The following is a 27,040-nucleotide window of genomic DNA, read 5'->3' as shown; positions in this document are numbered from 1 at the left end:
ATAGTCCCCGCCCCCGTCACAGGTACGATATCTTGTGATAGCTGGCGTAGCGAAAATTATTGCTACGGCAGCTTCACATGCACTCACCTGCCCTGCGACCGTCGCTCTGGCCGGTGACCCGCCTCCTTCCTAAGGGGGCGGGTTGTGCGGCGTCATAGCAACGTCACACGGCAGGCTGCCAATAGCGGCGGAGGGGCGGAGATGAGCAGGATGTAAACATCCCGCCCACCTCCTTCCTTCCGCATAGCCGCCGGCGGCAGGTAAGGAGATGTTCCTCGCTCCTGCGGCTTCATACACAGCGATGTGTGCAGCCGCAGGAGCGAGGAACTACATCGTACCTGTCGCTGCAGCATAATTATGAAAAAGTCGGAGCCTGCAACGATGATACGATAACGACGCTTTTGCGCTCGTTAATCGTATCATCTAGCATTTACACACTACGATCTCGAAAGTGACGCCGGAAGTGCGCCACTTTCGATTTGACCCCACCGACATCGCAATTGCGATGTTGCAACGTGCAAAGCCGCCCTAAGGTTATGTTCACACATTGCATTTTTGCAGCAACTTTTTCTGCAGGCAGTATAGATGCTGCTTAAAAAAGCAGACTTTTTTGCGTTTTTGCTGCTTTTTGGGGGGCAGATTATATACAGTATGTCATTTGGTTATAGTACATGTTTATTAAAGTTGGTTTTATTCTCCAAAAATGCAGAAACAACAAATGTTCTTGTTTTTTTGCAGCGTTTTTTCCCTTATTCATTGATATCTATGGGTGAAAAAATGCTGCAAAACACTGAAAAAATTAACATGCTGCAGATTTCAAAAACGCTGTAGATTTTAATTGTCAGGGAAAAAGATGTGTGCATAAAATTTCAGAAACCTCACAGCCTTTGCTGGTACGGTAAAAAGTATCTTGTAATCTGCATAATAAAACATTGAAACAAAAATAGGGAAGAAACACAACATGTGAACATAGCCTAAGGCTCTGTGCGCACTGGGAAGTGGAATTTTCTTGAGAAAATTCCGCATGCCCTCAAAGATTACCGCACCCGCGGTAAAAAACCGCGGGAAACCGCACCCGAAAACCGCATGCGGTTTGCCGCGGTTTGCTGCGGTTTTACCGCGGTATTATTCGCGGTATTGCCGCGGTTTTGCCGCGTGCGGGTTGGGATGTGCTTTATTGCATTCAATGCAATAAAGCACATTGAAGAAAAAAAAAAAAAAAAAAAAAAAGTCATTTAATTCTGAGAGTAGATAGACAGAAGAATAGATAGAGGGATAGATAGATAGACAGAGGGATAGATAGATAGAGAGATAGATGACAGATCGCTGCATTTCCCACGGTCGGCAGTGAGTTCACATTACCGGCCGTGGGAAATGACCGGTAATTACCTCTGCTGCTTTCATTCAATGCTGTGTCTGTGACAGTCGCGGCTGGATGGAAGCAGCGCTGGACGTCGGACCTGGATTACGCCGGAGCTTTGTTTGGGGGGGGTTAATAAAATGGTGAACGAGGCTTGTTTGTTTTATTTAAAATAAAGGATTTTTGGTGTCTGTGTTTTTTTCACTTTACTTACGGGTTGATCATGTCAGCTGTCACATAGACGCTGCCATGATCAAGCCTGGGGTTAATGGCGGTGGTCCCCCATCACCATTAACCCCTTGTATTACCTTGTCACCACTGCTACACGGTGGCAAGAAGAGCCGAGGACACGCCGGTATTGTCGCATATTGCATGCGACAGTGCCGGGGCAGCTGCGGCTGATATTCTCGGCTGCCGGAGGGGGAGTGAGGCGGGGGACATTACCCCTGCCCCTCTCCCTCCCCAGCCTGAGAATACCGGGCCGCCGCTGTGTGCTTACCTCGGCTGGAAGGTAAATATGCAGCGGAGCCCACGTTCTTTTTTTCCTATATTTCCGTTTTCTTTCTATGTGTGTTCTATGTGTCTGTGTCTATGTGATCTATGTGTCTGTGATGTCTGTGTGTCTGTGATCTGTGTGTGTGTTTACTCTGCACGGCTTCCTCTTCCTGTAATGACATCACTTCCCTGCAAAACCGCAAGCAAGTGATGCACATTACCGGAGGTAAACCACGAAATACCGCAGGGAATAACGCAGGAAAACGCAGTGAACCGCACAGAATTTGCTGCCTGCGTTATTCCCTGCGGGATTTCTTGATTAACATTGAGTCAATGGAGTGAAATCCCGCAGCGATGTGCGGAAAAGAAGTGACATGCACTTGTTTTTGCTGCGGGATTCCCGCAGCAAAACATGCAGCTGTCAAATTCCGCCCAGTGCGCACAGGATTTTTTTTCTCCATAGGATTTGCTGGTGATTCACTGCAGAGATGTTATGAACATTTTCTGCAGCGAAACATGCAGCAAATCCGCGGCAAAATCCGCGAAAAATCCGGTAAGTGCGCACATAGCCTTAGGCTGAACAAACGCTAATGAAAATCTGATACAGGATACTGGTAGAACTTGGCCCTTTTTATCACAGGAGAAAAGCCACTGAGGTCTCAGTAAGATCTAATTTAGTGCAGTAATTGAGGTATATTGGTTACAGGATGGAATATGTTATGTTCACATTGTACAACATCACTAATGTAACAATAAAAATACATGGAAAACCACTTGCTAATATGTAATACGCAAAATGGGAAAAATCTCTTTATGCTACTGAAGATCTTGTACTGAATTTTTTTTTTTAAACTTTGAATTTTTATTGAGATTTTCAATTTACGTTTTTCATACATAAAATAAAACATAAAATTCACAATTCTTATCGAACCTAGACAAACAATGACAGGACAGGTGAGGAGGGTTAGGAGGGGAGAGGAGAAATAGGAGGGAAGAGGGAAGGGTTTCAAGAGTCCATGCTCCTTCCATAGGACCCATAGGCCTCAGTCTCACAGATCCTCCTGTCCCGCAAAGTAGTCCCATGGTGCCCACACGGCCTGGAAACGGTCAACTGTGTCATGCAATAGTGCCGTGAGATGTTCCATGCGTCTAACGTCCAGTAATCTATACTTGAGGCTCTGGAGTGAGGGTGTCCCTGGCTGCCTCCAATTCTTTGCAATTAAGCATCTGGCCGCCGTAAGGATGTGGGACAAAAGCTTAGAGGCCGTTTTTCCCAATCCCCCATTCCCAAGACCCAGAACATAGAGCAGGGGATCAAGATCAACCTCTATATATAGTACTTTATGGATCAACCCTCTAACCCGCTCCCAGAAGGGGACTATCCCTGGACAGGACAAGAATATGTGCAGAATGGTGCCCCTGCCTCCCCCGCATCTCCAGCAACAAGCCGGTATGGAGGGGTCTATGCCATGAAGGAAATCTGGAGTGTGGTACCAAAATAGAAAAATTTTATAGATATTTTCCTTATATAGTGTGCATATTGACGTCTTGGCGGCGTTTCCCCAGATTGCTGCCCATTCCTGAGGAAGTATCCGCCTTCCCAATAGAGACTCCCATTTCCGCATGTATGGAAAAGACCCCTCGGGCCCCTCCCGTGACTCAGAAAGCAAAATGTAAATTTCCGAAATTAGTCCCTTAGTATCAGTGCCCCTTCTGCAAATTCTCTCAAAATCTGTGGGAATCGAGGCCCCTGCCCTGCCAAACAAGGAGCCAGCCAAGTCTCTGATCTGCAGATATTGGAAAAACTCTCGATTAGAGAGAGAGAATTTATCTCTAAGGTACTCAAAGGAATGGATCTGCATTGTACTTCCATCTATAATGTCTGCAAATCTGAATAGACCTGCCTTGAGCCAGGGGTGCACCATGTCCGACTCCAGACTGCTTGGGAGCAAGGGTTGGTATATGAAGGACACCAGAGGGGAGCAGGGGGATGCCAAAGGAAATCTTCTAATGCAAAATGCCCAGATGTCCCTAGTGAACTGCATCGGTCCAAGAAGAGGGGGGGGCGAATCACACCGGGCCGGGGGCCACAGGAGCGTGTTTGGATGTATAGGCGCCAGCCAAAGTTTTTAAATCTCAGTCCACCTGTTGTATGCCCAAAGGGACACCCAACAGGGGATCCTCCTAAGATGGGCCGCCCAATAGTATTTTAGGATGTCCGGGACAGAAAGCCCCCCCCTGTTTCTCCGAGCCATCAACACCTCCCTGGCCACCCTATGACGTTTGTTACACCAAATAAATCTAAGGATAGCCGCCTGAAGGGACTTCAGCTCCTTTATTGGTACCTTAACTGGGAGGGTTTCAAAGAAATATAATAATTTTGGGAGCAAGCTCATTTTAACCGCCGCAATGCGCCCCATCCACGAAAGAGGGAGGGGCAACCACTTGCTCAAAAGATTTCTCAGCTCTCGGAAAAGGGGGGGGAAGTTAAGGTTATAGAGGGAATCCTAAGTAGATGTGAGGTTAACCCCCAGGTACTTGACCGCATCTGTCTTCCAACGAAACTTAAAATTCAAACGCAGGTAATCCAGGGCCACCGGGTTGAGATTCAAGGGCATTGCCTCCGTTTTGCTAGAGTTGATCTTATACCCCGAAAGGCTCCCGTACCTACCCAAGGTGCACATTAAAATTGGAAGGGACACATGGATGTTAGTAAGTGTAATGAGCACATCGTTGGCAAAAAGCGAGATTTTAAACGGTTTATTCCTGACCAGGACCCCCGAGATGTCTGGGTTGCTCCTGACCGAGGCCGCGAGGGGCTCTATGCATAGCACAAAAAGGAGGGGGGACAGGGGGCACCCCTGCCTGGTGCCATTGGAGATGAGAAAAGGCTTAGAGATGTGGAGGGGGAGTTTGATAGAGGCCGTAGGAGCACTATACAGGGACTTCAAGGCCCGCATAAAGCCACCCGAGATCCCAAAGACCTCCAGTGTCTTGAAGAGAAAAGGCCACGCAAGGCGGTCAAAAGCCTTCTCTGCATCTAGACTCAACACCAACGCCTGTTGCTTCGTCCGATTTGCCACATCCACCAGGTCTATGACCTTCCTGGTGTTGTCACCCCCCTGACGGCAAGGGACAAAACCCACCTGGTCTTTATACACGAGTTGGGGCAACCATCGATTAAGCCTGGCCGCCAAGAGCTTGGTGAACATCTTCAAATCGGAGTTCAAAAGGGCTATTGGTCTATAATTAGCACAGTCCAATGGGTCCCTGGGTGGCTTGGGCAGGAGGATTAAATGGGAGTGTAGCATGGATGGAGGGATAGGGTCACCCTGAAGGAAAGAGTTAAACAAGGCGGCCATGTGTGGGAGGAGCTCCGCCGCAAACACCTTGTAATAAAAATAAGTAAAGCCGTCCGGGCCCGGTGACTTCCCGCCAGGCAGGGCTTCCAGAACTTGCTCCAGTTCCTCTGTAGTAATCTCTTCATTCAAAGCCGCGGCTGCTCCGCAAGGCAGTGAAGGGAGCTCAAGGGCCGAAAAATAGTCCCCAAGTGCCCCAGCCCCGCGCAAAGCCATGCCCGGGGGAACCGGAAAGTTATAAAGCTTGTTGTAGTAATTGAAAAAAATGTCAGCTATTGAAGCGGGGTGATAGTGGATAGTGCCCTTTTCGTCGCGCAGAGCCTGAGGGCATGAGGTTGTAGTGCGCTCCTTAAGCTGCTTGGCGAGTAAGGTATGAGCCTTATTACTCCTTTCATAGTATCTTTGTTTGGAAAAGGTTAGCAATTTTTCTGCTCTGCCAATTGCCAAGTCTCTCAACTTTTCCCTAAGGCTGATGACTCTCCTAAGAATAGTCAGTGATGGGGCAGCCGCCAGTCTCCCCTCCTGTAGCTTAAGATGGGCTGTTATAGAGTCCCGCTGACTTGTGGCATTCTTTTTAGCCCTGGCGCCCTCTCTAATGCATAGTCCCCTCATCACTGCCTTGTGAGCTTCCCAGAGTGTTGCCGGCGACGTGACCGTGCCCGTGTTCAACTGAAAGAATTCGACCAGTTGCTTATTTAAAAAGGCCCTAGTGTCGGGATTTTTGATCAGAGATTCATTAAGGCGCCAATGCTGAGGCCTAGGTCGAGGACCATCTTTCTTGAAGTCCATTATGAGTGGGGAATGGTCTGACCACGTAATGGATCCCATCTCCATCCGCTCAAGACGCCCCAGCAGCTGTGAGTCAATGAAAAAATAGTCTATTCTGGTGTGCGTCTGATGCGGATGCGAGTAGAAGGAAAAGGCCTTCTCTCCCGGGTGGTCCACCCTCCAAGCGTCGTATAAAGCGCCTGATCTAATGAGCCTACGAAAGTCCCGGGACAAATTTTTCAAAGCACCCGATGGAGGGTGTCCACCCACAGAGAGTCTGTCGGCCACCTCCGAAAAGGGGATGTTAAAGTCTCCCCCCAACACCGTAGAGGCCGGTGCCAGTCCGCCTATCAGATCGAGTATTTTCTTAAGAAAGCGTATCTGCCCTTCATTAGGTGCATAAATGTTGGCCAGTATGTGCGGGGATCCCCCCAGTTGGCCCTCCAGAATCACATATCTACCCTCTGGATCGCAGTGAGAACCCGTAATTTGTAGAGGACAACTGGAGGATATTAAAATAGCAACTCCCCCCCTCTTGGAGCCTAAGTAAGCCGAGTAATGGATGGGAAAGCGGTGGGACGCAAATTTGAAAGTGTTTGATTCCACAAAATGTGTTTCTTGGATAAAGGCTATGTCTGCACCTGATGTTTTCAGTTCCTGTAGCAGCAATTTCCTCTTACGGGGTGAATTCAGACCTTTTACGTTAAGAGAGATAATGCGGGTCATATCTAAAACTTAGAAGTAAGAAAAAGCTAATGGCACACCTATACCGTCGGGGGCATGACTTCCCCTGTGAAGCCGGCCAGAGGAGACGGTCCATACGACAAAGGGCCGCAGCTCCCAGGGACTCTAGAAGGGGTGGTACCTGAAAGGACACATAAGGAAAAAACATCGGGGAGGGGGGAAGAAAAGGACAAACATAGAAATTAACATGAATTAAGAACATTAACCAAAATGCATAAACCTTAGGCATAGATTCCCGGGGGGGTAAACCCGGAAGGGAGAGACCTAGAGGGAGGTTCCCCAACCCGTCTGGGCTGAGAGAGCCACCCACCTCACTCCCCAGTAGCCCTCCCACGGGGGTCAGTCCAGTGGGCACGGGCCCGTGCCTAAAGGAAACAAGGGAGAAAGAAAAAAAACAAAAAACCTCAACCACTAACTCCAAGTAAGGGGACCGGGCTCCCGCCAACCCCCCTACCCCCCACGGCATCATTGTGGCTACAGCCCCCCCCCTTATGCAGCTCAACAGACCCAGAGGGCCGCAGATGACACAATGGACAGTCAGAGGCTTGCTGTAGAGAGAGTCACAGTATCACAAAGCATGCTCAGCCACTGGAACTCAGAGGGTATAAGAAATAGGCACCAACCAGGTTAAGGAGTGTCCTCAACGGCGAGCCGGGGAGGGGAGCGACCCGCGGCCCCTACCTCCTCTCCCCCCCAAAGCCCCACGCCCTCCACCCCTCACCTTGGACCACACGGGAGGGGGCGGACCTTCCAACCTTTGCAAGTCCTAATCTGGGATACGGACCGCTGGAATGGCCAATGCTTCACAGAACAGAGTAGTATCTGCTGGAGTGCGAAGGGTCACCGATTTACCCCCTCTGCGCGCTGTTAGTGCAAACGGGTAACCCCAGCGGTATGGAACCTGGTGCTCCTTCAGGCTCGTGAGGAGGGGTTTGAGGTGCCGCCTTTTCTGGAGTGTGATGCGAGAAAGATCCGGGAAAAGCTGGATTTCCTTGCCATTGAACACAGATGCCGTGCGCCTCATTCTAGCCTTAGCCATGATCAGTTCTTTGGTGGAGAAGTCGTGAATGCAACAAATGATGTCCCGGGGTTGGGTGGATAAATTCTTCGGCTGTAAAGCCCTGTGTGCCCTGTCCAGCTTGATGATGTTAGAAGGGGGAGCGTCCAACACTTCATTAAAGATGGATTGTAGTATGGAGTTTGTGTCCTCGGGCCCATCTGACTCTGGGACCCCCCTCACCCGGACATTGCAACGGCGTCCTCTGTTGTCGAGATCCTCTATGTGAGACTGCATATCCTCCATAATTTTTTGTTGCGATGTTGCCAGTTTGTGTAATTCTGATACATGGGATCTGGTGATGTCATGCTCTTCCTCCAGGGATTCAATTCTGCCAGACAATTGCTGCAAATCTCTCCTCACTTCAGCTATTTCTGACCTGCAAGTTGCTTTAACCTCATGTATGAGGCATTGAAAGTCCTCTTTAGAAGGAAGTTTACTTATGAAATCATGCATGTCCTTATAGAAGGTGTCTGGCCCTTTAAGGTGAGCACCTGCAGTAATAGACACTGGAGTTTTAGTCTGGTGCTGGGGAAGCTGGGAAGGTTGATCTCCACACCGAGGCCCAGAGGGGGGAAGCAGGCTGCTCTGTTCCCTGGTATTACCAGCTGTGGCTGCAGTCCCTTCTCCCGGCAGTGGGGAGGGCTGCCCCCCGACCTCCACCTTATCTCCCACAGCCACTATGTGCTCCTGGGCCTGCTGCTGCTGTGCCTGAGGATCCGATGCAGTGCAGGGCTGCTGAGCCAAGGCATCCCCTGTTGGAGCTGCTGCAGGGATTCCTCCACTCCCCCCTGTGTCCCCGCTCACCCACTCCTCCTTCTCTTGCTGCTTAGCAGGCCGGGCCAGTGCCTCCATTTCCCCTCCATGCTCCTGGAAAGATGGCGTCCGGGCCTCCCCTGGACCCTGTTCCAGGCCCAAGAAAGTATCCAGCGCCGTGGTGTGCAGCGGGGGGGCCACCGATGCCTGCTGCGATGGTTTAATCCTCCGTGGTCCCATCCTGAGAGCCGGTGAGTAGGTTTATGCTTATGATAAGTGCTGATTTAGCTGAGGGTCAACAGGAGCTCCTCTTCCCCACGTCCACTCAGCTCAGCATCCTGGACACGCCCCCGTACTGAATTTTTAAAGTTGCCACTGCTCCACTGATTCTGGAATAGTTTATCTTTTTCTTCTGTGCCCCTCAGTTTTAAAGTTATGTCCGTGGGAAATCAAGATGCAGATCTTCCCTTCAACCAACTGGGCGTATACCACAGACCTTCAGAGGAGAAAAAGCAAACAGCAACTAAGAAGTTCTATAGTATACGCCCAGTTGGTTGAAGGGAAAATCTGCATCTTGATTTCCTAGTGACTAGAGATGAGCGATGTTCGAGGTTCGCCAATTTCATGTTCGAGTGATTTTGGGGGGTGTTCGAGCTCGAACTCGAGCTTTTTGCTAGAAGCTCGACAGTTCGAGTTAGGTTCGAGAACAGTTCAATCAACAAAAGCGTGGCTTTTCACAGTAAGGCTTTGTGCACACGTTGCTATCTGCATGCGTCCTGCGTCCCCAGCACAATCACTCTCTCTTTCCTACTCACCGATCACGGGCGCCTCGCTGCACGGGTCTCACAAATCTGCGGCGTCTTTTCCCCTTTTGAAAATGGCTGTCGCTTCATTATTCAATCAGTTATTCCGTGCTTTCCCCGCCCACCAGCGCCCATGATTGGTGCAGTCAGACACGTCCCCACGATGAGTGACAGCTGTCTCACTGCAAGCAATCACAGCCGCCGGTGGTCGGGTCTATATCATGCAGTAAAATAATTAAACAATAAAAATAAAAAAAAATATATATATGCGGATCCCCCCAATTTTGATACCAGCCAGGATAAAGCCGCACGGCTGGAGGCTGGTATTCTCAGGATGGGGAGCGCCACGGTATGGGGAGCCCATCACCCTAACAATAGCACCCAGCAGCCGCCCGGAATTGCCGCATCCATTAGCTGCGACAGTCCCGGGACTCCACCCAGCTCATCCCGAATTGCCCTGGTACGGTGGCAATCGGGGTAATAATGAGTTTAATCATGCCAGGCGTCTTCCCGAGACACCTTCCATGATTAAACAAAGTGAAAGTAAAGAAACACACACAGCGAAAAATCCTTTATTTGGAATAAAAGACAAAAAAAATCCTCTTTCACCATTTTATTAATCCCAAAACAACAATCCAAGTCCGAAGTAATCCACACGACACTGTCAGCTCTGCTAGCTCTGCTACATGAAGATGACAGGGAGCGTTCTGTGTCCTCTCCACGTAGCACATGAAGAGAATCGCGCTGTAATCTGAGACTTCAGTCTGCAATGCAGAAGTCAAGATTACCAAATCTGCCTGTGTTTTTTATTAGAGCTAGTAGTTAAATGGTTAGAGTGCTCGCCTAAGAAGCATTAGTTCACGAGTTCTAGCCCCCTGGCCGTCCCGGTAAAAAATGTAATTTATTTTAAATTAGAATTATTTATTTATAATTCTAATTTAATTTAATTATGCAATGAGGGGAGCAGCCGGTCATCAGCTGTGAGCCGCACCTCTAAAATCGGAGCAGTTCACGGAATGAGGCTGCATTGCTCTATCTCTTTCTTTCAGTCAGTCAGTCACTCTCAGTCAGTCAGTCTCAGTCAGTCAGTTTCAGTCAGTCAGTCAGTCTCAGTCAGTCAGTCAGTCTCAGTCAGTCAGTCTCAGTCAGTCAGTCTCAGTCAGTCTCTCAGTCAGTCTCTCAGTCAGTCTCTCTCTCTCATCTCTTCTCTCCTCTCTCTTCTCTCTCCTCTTCTCTCCTCTCCTCTCTCTCTCTCCTCACTCTCTTCTCAATCTCTCTCCTCTCTCTCTTCTCTCCTCTTCTCTCTCTTCTCTCCTCTTCTCTCTCTCTCCCTCTCTTCTCTCCTCTTTTCTCTCTCTCTCTCTCTCTCCCTCTCTTTCTCTCTCTTTTCTCTCTCTTTTCTCTCTCTTTTCTCCCTCTCTTCTTTCTCTCTCTCTCTCAGACCTGGCGATGATCAGCTGATGCGGTCACCTGACGGAATCAGCTGACACTATAAGTCGAGCGGTGAGGCCAGCTTTTTACCGCCCGGCAGGCTAAACTATCAGCTGATGCTGTCGAACAGGAGTCTGCACTGAAGTGTGTAGTTTTTTGGGGGTTTTTTGCACTGATGCATCATCTGATTGTATAAAAGCCGCTTATACAATCAGCTGCTGTGTCATGTGATTCAGACCCTTGAACCTGACACATCATCTGATCGCATTGCCTTCCAGCAAACCGATCAGATGATATTGGATCCGGATTGGACGGCACGGGACCCTTGACCCAGGATTACTGTGGAGGGGGGTTCTTTATTTCAATAAAGATGGAGTCAATAATTGTGTTGTGTTATATTTCTAATAAAAATATTTTTCTGTGTGTTGTGTTTTTTTTTATCTGTACTAGAAATTCATGGTGGCCATGTCTAATATTAGCGTGACACCATGAATTTCGGGCTTAGGGCCAGTCTATAATATACAGCTAGCCCTAACCCCATTATTACCCAGCGAGCCACCCGTCACCAGGACAGCTGGAAGAGTTGGATACAGCGCCAGAAGATGGCGCTTCTATAAAAGCACCCTTTTCTGGGGCAGCTGTGGACTGCAATTCGCAGCAGGGGTGCCCAGAAAGCTTGGGCACCCTGAGCTGCGGATTCCAATCCCCAGCTGTCTAGTTGTACCTGGCTGGACACAAAAATTGGGCGAAGCCCACGTCATTTTTTTTTTTTAAATGATTTAATGAAATTCATGAAATAATTAAAAAAAAAAAAGGCTTCCCTATATTTTTAGTTCCCAGCCGGCTACAAATAGGCAGCTGGGGGTTGGGGGCAGCCCGTAGCTGCCTGCAGTACCTGGTTAGCATGCAAAAACATGGCGAACCATGATAGTTTGTTATCGTTCAGATTGTCGATGAGTGTTATTTGCTACAGCACGGTTCCGTGTTCTTCTCATGTATGTTTCTTTTTTTGAAAACTCAATAAAACTTTAAATTTGAAAAAAAAAAACATGGCGAAGTCCACGTAATTTTTTTGAGGGGCAAAAAACTCCTCCATACAGTCCTGGATGGAGTATGCTGAGCCTTGTAGTTCTGCATCTGCTGTCTGTCTGTATGGAGGAGAGCAGACAGCAGATGCAGAACTACAAGACTCAACATGCTCCATTCACTAGTGTATGCAGGAAAGCAGACAGCAGCTGCAGAACTACAAGACTCAGCATACTCCATCCAGGACTGTATGCAGGAGTTTTTGCCCACCAAAAAAATGACATGGGCTACGCCATATTTTTGTATGCTAGCCAGGTACAGCAGGCAGGTACGGCTGCCCCCAACCCCCAGCTGGCTATTTGTACCTGGCTGGGAACAAAAAAAATATTGAAGCCCTTTTTTTTAATTATTTCATAAATTTCATGAAATAATTTTAAAAAAATCGACATGAGCTTCGCCACAATTTTGTGTCCAGCCAGGTACAACTAGGCAGCTGGGGATTGGAATCCGCAGCACAGGTTGGCCTGAGCTTTCTGAGCCCCTCTGCTGCGATTTGCAGTCTGCAGCCACCCCAGAAAATGGCGCTTTCATAGAAGCGCCATCATCTGACGCTGTATCAAACTCTTCCAGCTGCCCTGAAGCCGGGTGACTTGCTGGGTAATAATGAGTTAATACTAGCTTTCTTTTACTAGCTAGTATTAAGTCAGATATTCTTAATGTCAGGCAAGTTTGACCCAGCCATTAAGAATCTCCAATAAAGGGTTAAAAAAAGGCTCGCTCATCTCTACTAGTGACATAATTTTGAAATTGAGGGGCAGAGAAGAAAATGATAAACTGATCCTGAATCAGTGGAGTAGTGGAAACTGGAGGAGAAACTCAACTTAAATTATAAAAATTCAGTGAGCGGTCCTTTTTAATATAAATCAATGGTCCAACCATGTATATTTCTATAGAATTGTTCAGCCTTTTCTTTTGTCAAAGGATATTATGTTAACTTTTGAGATGCTATTAAGGCAAAGGTGGATATAGAATGAAAAGGCCCCTATGCAAGAACAATTTAGGGGCCTTTTCCAATTCAATAGCACATTGTAATGCATAATTCCACCTGCTTTGGAGGCGGTAGTGGGCCCCCTTAACTCTCAGGCCCCTCTGTTGTTGCACCAATAGTATGTCTGCCCTTTGTCAAGGAAATGGTTAAATAACTAGCACACACATCTTCTGTATTTTTCTTATGATTGAAATATTGTCAGCCAAGTGGAGAAAGATATAATGTGGCCTAAAGCAAAAATATCTGAGAGCGGTTGACTTGCATTCAACTTGAGGTCCATATTTTATTGTCCAGGGAAGAAACTTATTATTGTCTTATAGAAATAGGAGAGTGTTTTCACAGACTAGGGGATGTCCAGCGCTTGACAACACACACAGCAAACAAGGGGTGCACCAGGAACACTTTAACAACGGTGGGCCCTCTTGCTAGGGAGAGAGGTGAGGGGATACCTCCTACACTCACCTTAAGCTGTTTCTGAGCTCCCTAGAGTCCCTATACGGTGTGTTTCAACCTGTCGCTGAGTCAGATACCTAAGGCTACTTTCACACATCCGGATTTTTGCTCTGCGGCACAATACGGCGTTCTGCAGAAAAACCGCAACCGGCTTTTGTAACGCCGATTGCGGTTTTTTTTTGCATTGACTTACATTAGTGCCGCATTGTGCCGTAGGGGCTTGCGTTCGGTCCGGTTTTTGCCGCATGCGGCAGATTTAGCCGATGCGGCGGCCGGATCGAACGTACCCTGCAACGTTTTTTGCTCCGGCAAAAAACACCGCATCGCGCCGCATCCGGCCGCTGCGGCGCATTTTTCAATGCATCCCTATGGAGGCCGGATGCGGCGCGATGCGGAAAAAACCGCATCCGGTCGCCGCATGCGGTATTTTCCACTGCGCATGCTCAGTAGCATGCCGCAACCGGAAAAAACCGGACCGGCCGCATGTAAAAACTTATGCAAAGGATGCGGTGTTTTCACCGCATCCGTTGCATAGTTTTCACAGCCGGATTGAGCCGCAGGGCTCAAACCGGATGTGTGAAAGTAGCCTTATCCCTCACTAGCCCTGCAAACACCCTGGCTAGTGAAACGACCAGCGAGAGACACTAGTCCCACCGCTGCACTAATCAACATGAAAGGGAAGGAAAGACAGACAGGGGAATAAACTAAAGGATAAGGTCCAACTTCACGACTGCAGTCAGACACCAGGACTGCAGCCTACACCGCTTACAACAACAAGGGCTCCAGCAGCTCATTCCACCTACAGGCCTAGCTTCAGAATGGAATCTGAATAAACCAACACCCTCTACTGGGAGATGTGAACATATAATAGTGGATGAGAGTGGTCACAAACCATATACACATGAGGAGAGGTAACTAGAAGCTGCTGGCAAGGAAAACTGACATTAACCCCTGATGCACCAAAATAAAGGAATATTAAGAGTCTCAGAGCACTGTGACACTCCGGGCCTGAACCTGTCACAAGTCTGTTAATGCAGAAAAAAACACCATGACTAGTGTGTATGAGGATGTAGTTTTAGGTTGTTTTCACAATGAGTTTTTGGTGAGTTTTTTTTTACTGTGCAAACACTGCAGTGTCTTTCAATTCTAGCAAAATGGATGGGATTTTTAGAAATTTGATGCCCACTGTGATTTTTTTTTTTCTTTTTTTTTAACGCTGCCTAAACTGACCTGAAGTACGGTATGTTTGTTTGGGGTTTTTTTTGTTTTGTTTTGTTTTTTTAAAAAATCTGCAACATCTTGTTTCTGCTGTGGAATTACATTAAAATCACATGAAATCCTCACATGACTGTATCAATAACGTTTTGTCAAAGCCAAATACCAAGAAGTATGAAATACAAAGCAGCTTTATTTAAACATGACACACCAAAAAATAGACTTAAACTGTAGCATCAAAAATATGATAAAAATGCATGTACAAAAATGCACTCAAAACCAAAATGAACTAATCTCCAACATCAAAAACTCAACACTGAGAAACCAGCCTTAGGCTTTGTGCGCACGTTGCGTAATTGCATGCATTTACGCTGGGTATTCCACTGCAGCATAAATGCAGGCGTCCTGCGTCCCCTGCACAATCTATGTAGATTGTGCATAATCCGTGAGCACAATGCTTTTTTGAACGCAGCAATTTTGATGACAAAATTTTGACCCAAATCCGTGCGTACAAAAAAGAAGCATGTCAATTCATGCGCTTTGGATGTTGCTCCCACTCTGTCTATGGTGGGGGCAGCATCCCGAGCACAAGAATTCGGCATTTATTCTGCTGAAACACTGCATCCATTATGCAGTGTGTCTGCAGCGATTTGAAGCGCACATGTGCTGACAAATCGCTGCAGAAATTTCAGCATTTATGTGCGAACAAGCCCTTAAGAAGTTTTGGTGTCTGAGGAACTTGAGTACTCCCCTACAACATAAAAACTCCTTAAAGGCGACCAAGCACATGGATTTTCAAACTAAAGCCAGTGCTATACTGGCGCCTTCATGCTGATTCTCTACATACCTTTAGTTGTGAGTTTGGATATATAGTTTCTGAAATATAGGCAAGTAAAGTTTGTGACATGCACTCTTATTTGATTGTTAGTGTCGCGGGCGGAGGAGGGGACGCTGCGCTCTCCCACTGCTCGGGTCCGGCTGCTGCTCGGTGGTGGCTCGAGCGGTGGGCCGGATCCCAGGGACTCGAGCGGCGTTCCTCGCCCGTGAGTGAAAAGGGGGATTTGATTGTGGGGATTTGATATTGTCCGTGACGCCACCCACGGTTGTGGTGAGATTGGTGACACCACCGCTGCTCTGGACGGGGATCCCGGGAGCGATGACAGGGAGCAGCCTGGATGTTAGTTCTCCCCTCCGTGGGTAGGGAGTTGGTTGTCCCGGGGCCCGGTGAGGGGGTAGGGATGGATGGCAGGCGGGTTACGGGGCCTGGCGAGGTGCAGGGTCGCGGGGGCAGCGCTGTGCCGCACGGCACGGTGGTACTCACTCAGCCAATGATGAACACAGAGTCTCTGATGAAACAAACGGCTGGATGGACGGGTCCCACAGACGGCTGCGGTGTTTCTCCTCCCAGCAGGTTGGTGGTGACTGCCTTTCCCTGCACCTGTGTAGTGTGTACGGTTCCAATGGGTTCCCACCGGTAACCCGCTCCCCAGCTTGACGGTTACTGAAGGAGCCCCTTTTGCCCGCAGGCTCTGGCCCTGGGAACTTTAGCCTTGGCGGAGACTTTGTTTCCCTCTCTCGGTTGGACTGTTGCCTTCTGTCGGGACTTGGCTGCTGGGAAACCCAGGAGGTTCCCTTCGCTAACGGATTTGACAAATTGCACGGCGAGCAAGCACCAAGCCTTGTCGGGGTCCGTAATCCCCTGCCGGATGGTGCTGGCTTCTCTTTGCGTACCGGTCCGGTACCGCCGGGCCACCGCTCGTCCACGGTCCTTACGACTAGCTCCAATAAGCCTCTCCTGCAGACGGTCACCACCGTCTGCCAACCTTGCTGATCCGTCCGACCTACACACCCGGACCAACTTCAGGCTCCTCAACTGCCACTTCACTCCTCTCACTTTCAACTCTCAAACTCATCTGCCTGCTTTTCCCGCCTCCAGGACTGTGAACTCCTCGGTGGGCGGGACCAACCGCCTGGCTCCACCCCATGGTGTGGACATCAGCCCCTGGAGGAAGGCAACAAGGGTTTTTGTCTGACTTTGGTGTGCCTGACCGGGAGTGTGGAGTGTGTTGGTGTAGTGCTTGTGACGTCCTGGCTTGCCCAGGGCGCCACATTAGCAGCTACAGAATATCTAATAGGTGGGTCGGGTTTTGCTAGTTATTCCTTCCCCTGTCTCTGTTATTACAGTGGGAGGAAGGACAGGAGGAAAGGAATGACAGGCAGGCAGACAGAGGCGGGAATAACTAGCAAAACCCGTCCCACCTATTAGATATTCTGTAGCTGCTATCATTCAAACAGTGCATTTCACAAACTTTACTTGCCTGTATTTCAGAAACTATACATCCGATCTCAAAACTCACAACTAAAGGTATGTTTAGAATCAGCATGATAGTGACAGTATAGCACTGGCTTTAGTTTATATAGGAAAATCCTGGTGGTTGGTCCTCTTTAACGGAAGGCACAAGATGTCAAGTTTGGTTTAGGGCTAAGAGCTGGGTTTACTTGATTTTGATATTTGTCATGCCTCTATGAGACTCTGGGCTCATTATGGCGAAGACATGGCTGTTTTACAGCCAGAAACCACGTGAACATGCCAGTTTGAGTTCCATGGCCTTTCGGATGAACCTGGAAAACTCTGAATCAATTTGGAAACTGTCCTGGCCGGGATGTTCAACCCTTGCAGGGGACAATGCTCCTAGTAGTTTTATGATTAAATGGAACTCCAACTATGATATTTATTAATGCTATTCTTCCCTCTCTTACAGGACTACAGGGATACAAAGACCAAAGAAATAGTCTCACAGCTGGAAATTCAGGACAAGGATATGAAGATCCAAGAAATAGTCTCAAAGCCGGAAATTCAGGACAGCAGGAATACAGAGACCCAAGAAATAGTCTCATAGCTGGAAATTCAGGACCACAAGGATATGAAGATCCAAGAAATAGTCTCAAAGCCGGGAATTCAGGGCAACAGAGATACAGGGACCCAAGAAATAGCCTCATACCAAGAGGACAGCAAGAATACAGACACTTAAGAAATAGCCCCATAGAGTCCAATGTATCTAAAAACAGGTACGTGACTTCACAAATCAGATAATTCATACAGATGTGTGGCACAGTCGTGATCTGTAAAATTCCACTATTTTGAATGATATGATGCTTTGAGGTGTTTTTTTAAAAAAAAAAAAAAAATGTTTGGAAGCCGTTGCCCATTTGTCATCAATTTATAGATCACATATACTACATATTGCCTTTTTATTAGTGTTTTGAAGAAGTGCTACAACACATAAAGCTCAGTTATTAACGATGTAATTAAGCCTTTCTGATGATCTTGTGATAATGTTTTCCTGTAGCAGATATGGCAATTCCTGAAATGTGACATGTTTCTTGGGGAAGGCTGAATTTATGCAAGAAGTTCATTGGTAGGCTGAGTTGTTGACTCTCAGGGTTCGCTCACACGCACCTATACATTAGAGGAGTGCTATCTGATGTTTTATCAAACAGCACTCGCTCCAGTGTTATACCTTGGGGCAATGCTGATTAATGTATTTTTTCTCAAGCTTGAGAAAAAATTTGTGCAATGTATATTGGATCACGCGCACCCATTCAAGTTTATGGGTGCGTGCAAACATCAGGCTGCACTCGGATGTCATCTTCTTCTCACTTGTGATATCATTCTCTCGCATGATCACAGTATAAGGACAGTCGACTCAAACTTTGATCAGTGTTTGAGCTGAATGTCATTACCATAATTGGTCTGATTCTCTCTGAAAGAGAATCATTGCTTGTGTGAGCGCAGCCTTATACTTATACACTATATGGCATTTATGACATTTAATTGTAATTCCCTAGGCATTGAAATGGAATATGTCTAGTGATGAGTGAATATATTCGGCACAAATTTATTACTCGCATGAATATTAAGGTATTCGGGATATTTGTTACTTGTCGAGTATTTTGGTATTCGCCTTGTGAGTTTCTAGTCTTCTCACCATATGTTTAACAGCCACTAAACATGCTGGGATTACCTGTCAATCAGAGGAATGTTGTAGCCATGTTTGCTACTGGCATTACTGTGACTGGCAGGTGCAGTGAAATTTTTTTTTTAAATTACGTGCGGTCCCCCACCTATTTGTGATAACCAGCGCAGATAAAGGAGACAGGTGGGGACTGGTATTCTCAGGTTGGGAAGGTCCATGGTTATTGGGCCCCTCCCCAGCCTAAAAATAGCAGCCCTCAACCGCCCCACAATTGGCGCATCCATTAGATGTGCCAGTTGTGGATCTTTACTCGGCTCATCCTGATTGTCCTGCAGTGCAGTGGCAAATTGAGGTAATATATGGGATTGATGTCAGCTGTGATTTGTCAAAAACCACAGCTGCCTTCAAGCCCTGGGTTGGTAATGTGGAGGTATCTGTGAGACCTCCCCTATTACCAACCCTGTAAGTAAGAAACAAAACAAAACAAAAAAACACAAACAAACAAAAATCCTTTATTTTAAATAATAAAACAACACACCCATTTTCACCAATTTATTAACCCCAAACACATCCCCACAAGTCCGACGTAATCCACATGACGTCCCACCACAATTCCGGCTCTGCTACATGGAGAAGCTGCTTAGATGGAAAATGCGAATGATCACTGCAGCTCATGGGATATACTGCGGGCAGCGGGGGACCTGGCTGTGAGAAGTGGTCGTACCAAGTGTGACCACCGGTGAACCCACTTCGGGACTGCCGACTTGCGGGATACGATGGTATAGCAGTCTGGCAATCCGGCATCCAGGTCACCGGAGCTACCCTGCTGTCTTCAGTGAATTCAGTTGAACCCGCTGTTGGATTGCTGGACTCCTCTGATGCCATGTCCCGCAATCCGACAGTCTGGAACTTTTTTGGTACTTTTTTTAAAGTACGTGATTAAGTTCAAGACCCGAACACTTGGTGTCCAGTTTTATACCCCAAACTTAACTGTTTGAGTTGGCTCATTCCTAATAGGGAGCAGAAAACTTCCTGGATGACTGTGCTCTCACACACAAAGTTGGAATCATATAGTTGTTCAGTGTATACATTAAAAGCATACATAAAACGAGTTGCCTACAAAGCCTAAATCCTTCCTTTCTATTTCTATTTCCTTTTCAATATCTCTGGCTCAAAAAACTTCATCGATAACTGTACCTAAAAGTGCATGTGTGATTCTAGCCTCAGTGCTCCCTCATATGCTCTATTGCTTTCAGCTTTTTTGAACACTTGTAACAAACCAGACATTTCAAACACGTTTAGTAGTGTTAATTCAAGCATTATTGACAGCTTTTCTACTTTGTAACATTTTAAAAAAAAATCTGCTACTTTTAAAGTCCAGCAGAGAAGACAATTAAAAAGAGAACAAAAAAAAAACTCCATGATCATAGTGTGGCACCCCTGAGGCTTCAGTCGCCACAGGGTACTGCACCTCACCAGAGGTGCAGTATTCATCCCGGCTAAGGAGAAGGTCAGTGCTGGTCAACAACAATCCACAAACACACATAGCTGGTTGCCCTCTCACCGGGACTGGGTTATGGTAGGGTCATTTAGGATGGTCACCATATCGTCTGGGGCCTCCCACCCACTAGCTCAGGAGCCCGGGTGGGTGGAGTGACTGTTCTGGGGAGCAAGGCGACACACAAACACAATCAGTTGAGAAACCACCGGGAACCAAGTGAGACGTGGAATAACACGGTCGCTGAGGGAAGAGCTCATAGCTCCCTCAGGACTAGCACACAACTCAGGGTGCGGAGCCGTAGGCTGGTGGGCACTGCAAGTCCCACCAGCAAAACCGCCGGGGAGAGGATTTCAAGTCTTCTGGACCACACACAGCGCCCGGGGCAAAGCAGCACATAGAGCCAGGAGTTGTGACCATAGGGCTGCTCCATCCATGGACTCGTGCTGCCTGCTCTACGGGACGGGGAACTGAACAAACCCCAAGGACTCGGGTCCCCGCGTAGCTTCAAGTTGCAGAGACTCAAACACAGCGCAGGGAGGAAGGACTCACTGAATAAAACACCGGTCCTGGCCTTCAAACTATCCGGGAACGGCTGGAGCCCATCACAGTGGAGTCCAGCAGTCCAACGGCTGGAGCAACTCAGTGAGTAAGGAACTTAAACTGCAACCGCTGTATCGTCTAATCCTTCCCGCACCCTGCGCTCCTTCATTAGAGTGGACTACTACTCCCCACATCCTTCCCGGGGCCTAAGCTCTGCCTGTGGAGAGCTACACCATCTGAGCTGCGTTATCATCCGCCCCGGAGAAGGCCTCTCGCAGTGGCGGCTAATACCTGGCCGCACACCACAGGTGTGCCCTGTATTAGTCCTGTATACTTTTCAATAAATTGCCATACTAACCCCAGTGCTTATGGACTTTGTCATTAAAGGGGACCTGCCACATTGTACATGAAGTCTGATCTGTTGACACTGGACAGCATGGTGTGAGGAGGGAGAAGCTGAGTGGAAGAATATATCAGTTTTGTTGGAAAAGATTCAGTATAACTTTATTTTTATTATAGTATAACGTATTTTATTAATTTAAATACCTGCCGTTTTTATGCATATGAATCCAGTGAGTGGTCCTACTCAGTGATTGACAGCTATCTCTGCATGCAGTCATACAGGGAAGACTGTCAATCACTGAATAGGACCGCCCATTGGACTTAAACAGCAGGGATTTCGAAGACTCAAATGCAAGTTTTACTGAAACTTTTCCCATAGAAAGTATATTGATCTGATTATCTCCTCCTGGTCTGTAACCTCCTGTCTGAAAATCAGATACCTTTTTCAACATGTCAGGTTTAGAGATGAGAGGACCCATGGAAGTTTGGCTCGGCAGGTTCAGCTGTACTTTAGGCCTCTTTCACATGTCCATGCAAAACAGACACGTTTTGCACGGTCCGTGGTGTAGGTGCGTATGTGTGTGCGTGTGTCCAGCGTGTGCTGTCAGTGTGCTATTGTGGCGCCCCTGAGGCTCTGGTCGCCACAGGGAACTGCACATTAGTTAAGGTGTGAAACCCATCTCAGGTAAGGGGAATGTTAACCATCGGTGTCACCACATTTCATCTCACACAGTTAGGTGCTCCCAACTGGGGAGCTGTCTTGGGACAGACAAGGGATGGCCATATAGAGTCATGGGACTTTCCAGTCACTAGGGCAACCATCAGGGGGCGGGCACCATTGGGGGTAGAGGTAGGTGCAACACACTTATACAGAAAGATAAGTCGGGACCATAGTTCTGACAAGATACTTCTGGAACTCTTGGACTTCACTAGGCCCGGGGCTTGGAGTGGGAGCTCAGCCCGGGTTCCTAACTGCTGAGGGGGACACCCTAGTAAACGGACTCTCTCTCTCTCTCTTCAAACACCCGGTGGTGGCCCCTTACTTGCTTGGGATTGACCGGAGCACACGACGGCAGAGACCAGCATCTGGGTGCAGCTTTAAAGTAGTGAGTAAAAGAACCGCAGTTGCTGACTCAGACTCTTTTCAGTGACGCCGTCGCCCCGCGCTTCGGCACTTCCAAGAGACTGCCAACCCCCGTCATCCCACCTGGGGCCCGCTCCGCCTGTGGGGAGCAACACCATCCCGGCTGCCATAACACCTGCCCTGGTGAGTAATTCTGCAGTGGTGGCTACTCCCTAGCAGCATACCACAGGTGGCGTCACGACAAACTTTCCCAATCACCCCACTTTCCCTTCATTTGCGGTACGCCTCGGGGCAACAGAATCAGGCAAGGTGACCCGTGACATCGCCTGACCTGACCCTCAACGGCCCGGCAACGATTAGGTTATCCAGCTGCCCAGTGGGGCGCTACACTATCTGTGGGACATCCACATCGCACTCTGACAGCATGAACTTCTATACTTACCTGTCCATGGTGCTGCTGTGTCTGGTGCTGCTGCTGCTTCTGGTCCTCGATGCAGTTAATATGCAAAGAGCTTAATGATCGGCTGTCAGAAGCAAGTGACAGCAGTGGCAGTAACATCAGCGGTGGAGGCAGGTGAGTATAGAAAAGCATTTTATTTCACAGACATGTAGTTTTCTCCGGTACGTGTCACCCTGATGTCACATGGATAACATCAGTGTGCGGACGGTCCGCGTGACATCCGTGCTGCCGGAGAAAAATGGACGACATGTCTATGTGTGGAGCACATGGACACATGTATACTCCACACAGACACACGTCTCATTTGCGCAAACCCATTGATGGGTCTACTTGTGTCTGTGTATCCGGTACGTATGAAAATGGTTCCATTTGGGACCCAAACTTGACCTGTACCTCAATTGAAGTCACTAATTGGGCAATTTAGGTCTCCTCCCACATGCAGCCAGCCATAAACAGAACACTTCCCAGGGCCGATCGGCAGGGTTCTTACATTTTTTTTTTGTACATACTACATCCAATTGCGCTATTGTTACCCCAGTGTGAGCCGATCAAACACTGCAAGTGGCTCGCACTGGACTGAGCACCGAGCATACCCAAGCACAGCGCTGCTCGCTCTAGTGTTTATACATAAATCACCCAAACTCCGAACTCAAACTCTGTTTTTTTTTGTAAAGTCTGTGTTTGGTCCGAACACTGAACCTTGGCTTCATTCATCTCTATTCAGGTTCCCTTTAAAAAAAAAAAAGAAAAAAAAACAAAAACAGACACAACAAAATCAATATGCAGCAAAATGTTGTTTGTGAATTTGTGAGAAAAAAAGTAAAAAAGAAAGTGAAAGCTTCTGCTGTAGATTTGCATGGCCGGGGGTGCACCCCGGGGTCTGTATGGAGCATGTCCTGCAGCTGAGTCTGCCACATTCTGCCACTGACACGTTCTACACCTCCTCCTCCTCCTCCTCCTCCTCCTCTGCTCCATCCACCTGTCCCTCTTTCCAATTTTTAGCCTTCAGTCTCTCATGTTCCAAAAAATAAATAGGTTAGCGGGTCACTGATTCATCCTTCAAACTGTAAGAAGTGCGGCGCAGTCCTTGTAAATAGCAGCCGCTCTACTCCGCATTGTTTTAGTCTATTTCTGTCCTCTCTAAACACCTATTCTGTTGTGCTCCCTCCTCCTAGAATCCACTCACTCCCTCTCTTTTCTCCTCCTCTCTCCTGTTCCCTCTTCTCTGATTTTAGCATTCCCTCCTCATTTCTTCCTTCCTCCCCTCTCCCCAGACAACCTTTCTCTCCCTTTATCTATCACTCTTTTTTTTTTTCTATCTTTCTTTTTCCTTCTTCCATTATTCTCTACTTAATGCAGCGGAGAGACCCCCCCACCCTCCATCCATAGAGTCTTTTCCTTCCCGTTTCCTTGGTAACCACCCGGAGTGCAGTCTCTTGGTTGGCAGGCAGTATCCCTGCACTCTCGGCACACTTCTGACTGTCTGAGAGAGTGCAGCATGGAGCCTCAGGCAGTGTCCGAGGAGGGGGATGTACTTACTTGTGACCCTCCAAGCCCATACGAGGAAGATCCCATCGAAGGGTGAGAGATGGGGTTGGGAGGAGAGCGTACGAGACTGACAGCTAAATATAGAAAGCGTGCAAAGTGCTGACAGTCACCAGAGTGCGTGCGGTAACGTGTAGGTGTTTGTGTGTGGATTATAATGCATGTCCTTCTGCCATTGCCATCGTTGTGCATTCACGCACATCTCCTGTATGTCACTCCTCTTCAGTATCATATGGCAGGTGTTTACAGGTATCGAAGAGCGTGTGTAATGCTCCGGTGTCTCCATGTGGAGGGACGGGGGTAGTATAGCAGTGGGTGTAAGTGAGTGTATAAGTGCGTGTGTTATTTTTCTCTATAGGTCCCGGTGGGTGCATAGAAATCCTTTACATGTCTATTCACATTTGTGCGCTACATCCTGCAAGTATACGTACACCTACACGACTGTGACACATAATAACCCGTAGTCAGAAAAGGCAGCGAAGCCCATATTGACAAAGTCGTCTTTTTTTTTTTTGTAAACAAAGAACCTTTTGGGATTCGCATCAAATACTTTTTTCATTAAAACCAGCCGTGGGCATTATGTTCGGACACACTTTAAATGCGAGTGCGTGGGAGGTGACTATATAAAGATGTCTTTATGAGATGTGTGTGGCTCTGCCTGGTGTACATACGTTGTATTAATGGTGATTATGTCTGGATTGCTTGTGTGTGTACATAAAACAAACGAGTACACGAGGCCGTCCTTTATAACTGCGCTCAAATATAGATCTGTCCCAGTTGGCTGCTAATACTGTAATCCCTAATTTTAGGCAATTTGTCACACTTAGTGATGGAAGAGCTTTTGGGAACATTTTAATTAAAGGGAATCTGTCAGCAGGTTTTTGCCACCTAATCTTAGAGCAGCATAACATAGGGGCAGAGACCCTGATTCCAGTGATGTGTCACTTACTGGGCTGCTTAATGTAGCTTTCATATAATCACTGTTTAAGCAGCAGGAGATTATCGTTAGAGGACTACTTGGCGTTCTGCCAGGTAGCTAACTGTATAGCAAAAATCCAGAAATTTTAAGTAAGAAGTTAACAAAAAGCAAACTTCCTAAAATGTCAATTTATTAAATAGGCATTAAAACTGTCATCGGACAAATTAACAAAAACACTCCCCTTTAAAAGTACTACGCAGTAAAGACAGATTATATTCCATAATCTGTTTTAACTGTGTGGTACCTTTTACGGGGAGTGTTTTTGGTTATTTGTCCGATGACAGTTTTAATGCATATTTAAAAAAATTAACATTTTAGGAAGTTTGCTTATTGTACTGCCAGGTCAAGAATATTCATGAGCTCTGTATAACCCCATCCTGACTACTGATTGGCAGCTTTCTGTGTACATTGTGTATAGACAGAAAGCTGCCAATCAGTGGTGTGGGCAGGGTTATAGAGCTCCATCATCAAATAATTGCTAGATCTGCAACAGATAAAACATCGAATTTATCAAAAGGACAGCAAACAGCTCAGTAAGTGACACAGCGCTGGAATCAGGATCACTGTCTCTACATAATGCTGCTCTCAAATCGGGGAGCAAAAACCTGTTGACATAATCCCTTTAAATGCATATATTGAATACTAATAATAATTTCTGCTATTGGATTTCATTAAAAGTATTTCCCTCCCCCCCAAAATCCCAATTAAACTGCATAAACCTTTATATAGGAGACGAAGGCCCTATAATAATCATACCAGGGATATAAAGTTTAACTAAATACTTGCTGAAAATCTGTTTTTATTTAACAGCGCTTTGGTGTGCTCTTGGCGCTCTCTCCTATTTAAGGGAGTTGTTCACCCCCAAAATGCATGTTAAATGGCTGTATAGTGTAGGGGATTTAGCCCCCATAAAAAAGCATACTGCCTCTGTACCTATTAGTGGAACAGTGCCTGAGAAAATAACTCCTCTCTGAATCCATTTGCTAGACTTGCGCATGTATTAGTGTAGTAAACGCCATCAGCGGAAAAGAGGCAGGTAGGAGAACGCTCCTGGCCACTGTGCGCACCCGGCCGGGGTCAGGCAATATAAATATACAGTACATGCGCGCACATGCACACCCCAAACCCGGAACATTGAGACAGTGTTCTCTGTGGGAAGCAAGTACAGTCAATCAGAAGCAAGGGAAGGCCCCCAATATACAAATGAGGAGGCGTAACGGTGCACCGAAGGCAGAGGTCACGTCTGGGTGCACTGACAAGCTCTTTTTGGCATATCGAATATAAGATTTTTCAGCAAATATTAAGGTAAACTGTATATATTCCTGGTATGTCCTCTATATAAATATTTATTCAGTCTTATTGGAATTTGGGGGGTTGACTTTGGTAAAATAATAACCATTATAATGTTGGAGGGGTGCGATATTTGCCGTTGAATAGAATGGTATATCTTCCGTGGTAAAGGAGCTTGCATTTCATTCTCTCTTGCTCTTTTTAGTTCTTGTACTGTAGATGACCATTTTGTGGCTAAACTTCACTTAAGTTGTATTTGAAATTAAGAAACATGGCTGCTTTTTTACAAAAATACTGGCACGTGCACAGGATTTGTGTAGTATTGCCGCATAGCCCAAAGCATGAGTAGGTTTATAAAGAAATGTTGGCAAGTTTCTAAACCCTGTTTGTTTAAAATCAGAGTTGATTCGGATTTCCTGGATGATTAGTGTGAATTCTGCCAAGAAGTTCGAGTCACATCAAATTTATTAGATACAACTGCTTTTAAACTATGATTATTGTGCTCTGAGGTCTGTTCAGAACCCAAAACATTATAAAATGGAGGATTGGGAGGGGGTAAAAAATAATAAAATATTACACTCACCTGCCTCGTCCTCTACACGTTCTTTTCAGTTTCCCAATGCTGGCTCCTAGGACGCAATAATGTCCTACACTAATCTGTACATATGACATTGAACTCTATGATGTGTGTTGCGCCCCACGTGCTGACCCATCAGCTCGTCTGACATGTTGGCTTTGGCTGGAGTCACACTTGCGATTGACCCGCGCGTGACTCATGCGCGTCTTGCAGTGCATCATCCAACACGG

General features: G+C 47.2%; 1 protein-coding gene across 4 annotated transcripts in view; it reads left to right on the top strand.

The window, feature by feature from the left end:
• Positions 1 to 27,040, top strand: part of NGEF (neuronal guanine nucleotide exchange factor) — a 453,640-nt gene that overhangs the window by 239,767 nt on the left and 186,833 nt on the right. For 3 of the 4 annotated variants that reach the window (XM_075340891.1, XM_075340890.1, XM_075340892.1), the window contains exon 3: positions 17,278 to 17,584. In XM_075340891.1, the coding sequence (XP_075197006.1) occupies positions 17,278 to 17,584 (307 nt within the window). Of the gene's footprint in view, positions 1 to 17,277; positions 17,585 to 23,557; positions 24,001 to 27,040 lie in introns of those variants that run through there. The other variant, XM_075340893.1, reaches the window with a different exon arrangement.

The sequence above is a fragment of the Anomaloglossus baeobatrachus genome, chromosome 3 (assembly GCF_048569485.1).
Source record: "Anomaloglossus baeobatrachus isolate aAnoBae1 chromosome 3, aAnoBae1.hap1, whole genome shotgun sequence".
In the NCBI taxonomy this organism is placed as follows: Eukaryota; Metazoa; Chordata; class Amphibia; order Anura; family Aromobatidae; genus Anomaloglossus; species Anomaloglossus baeobatrachus.
Note: the sequence above shows the minus strand (reverse complement) of the source record. Positions and strands in the feature narration are given on the sequence as shown.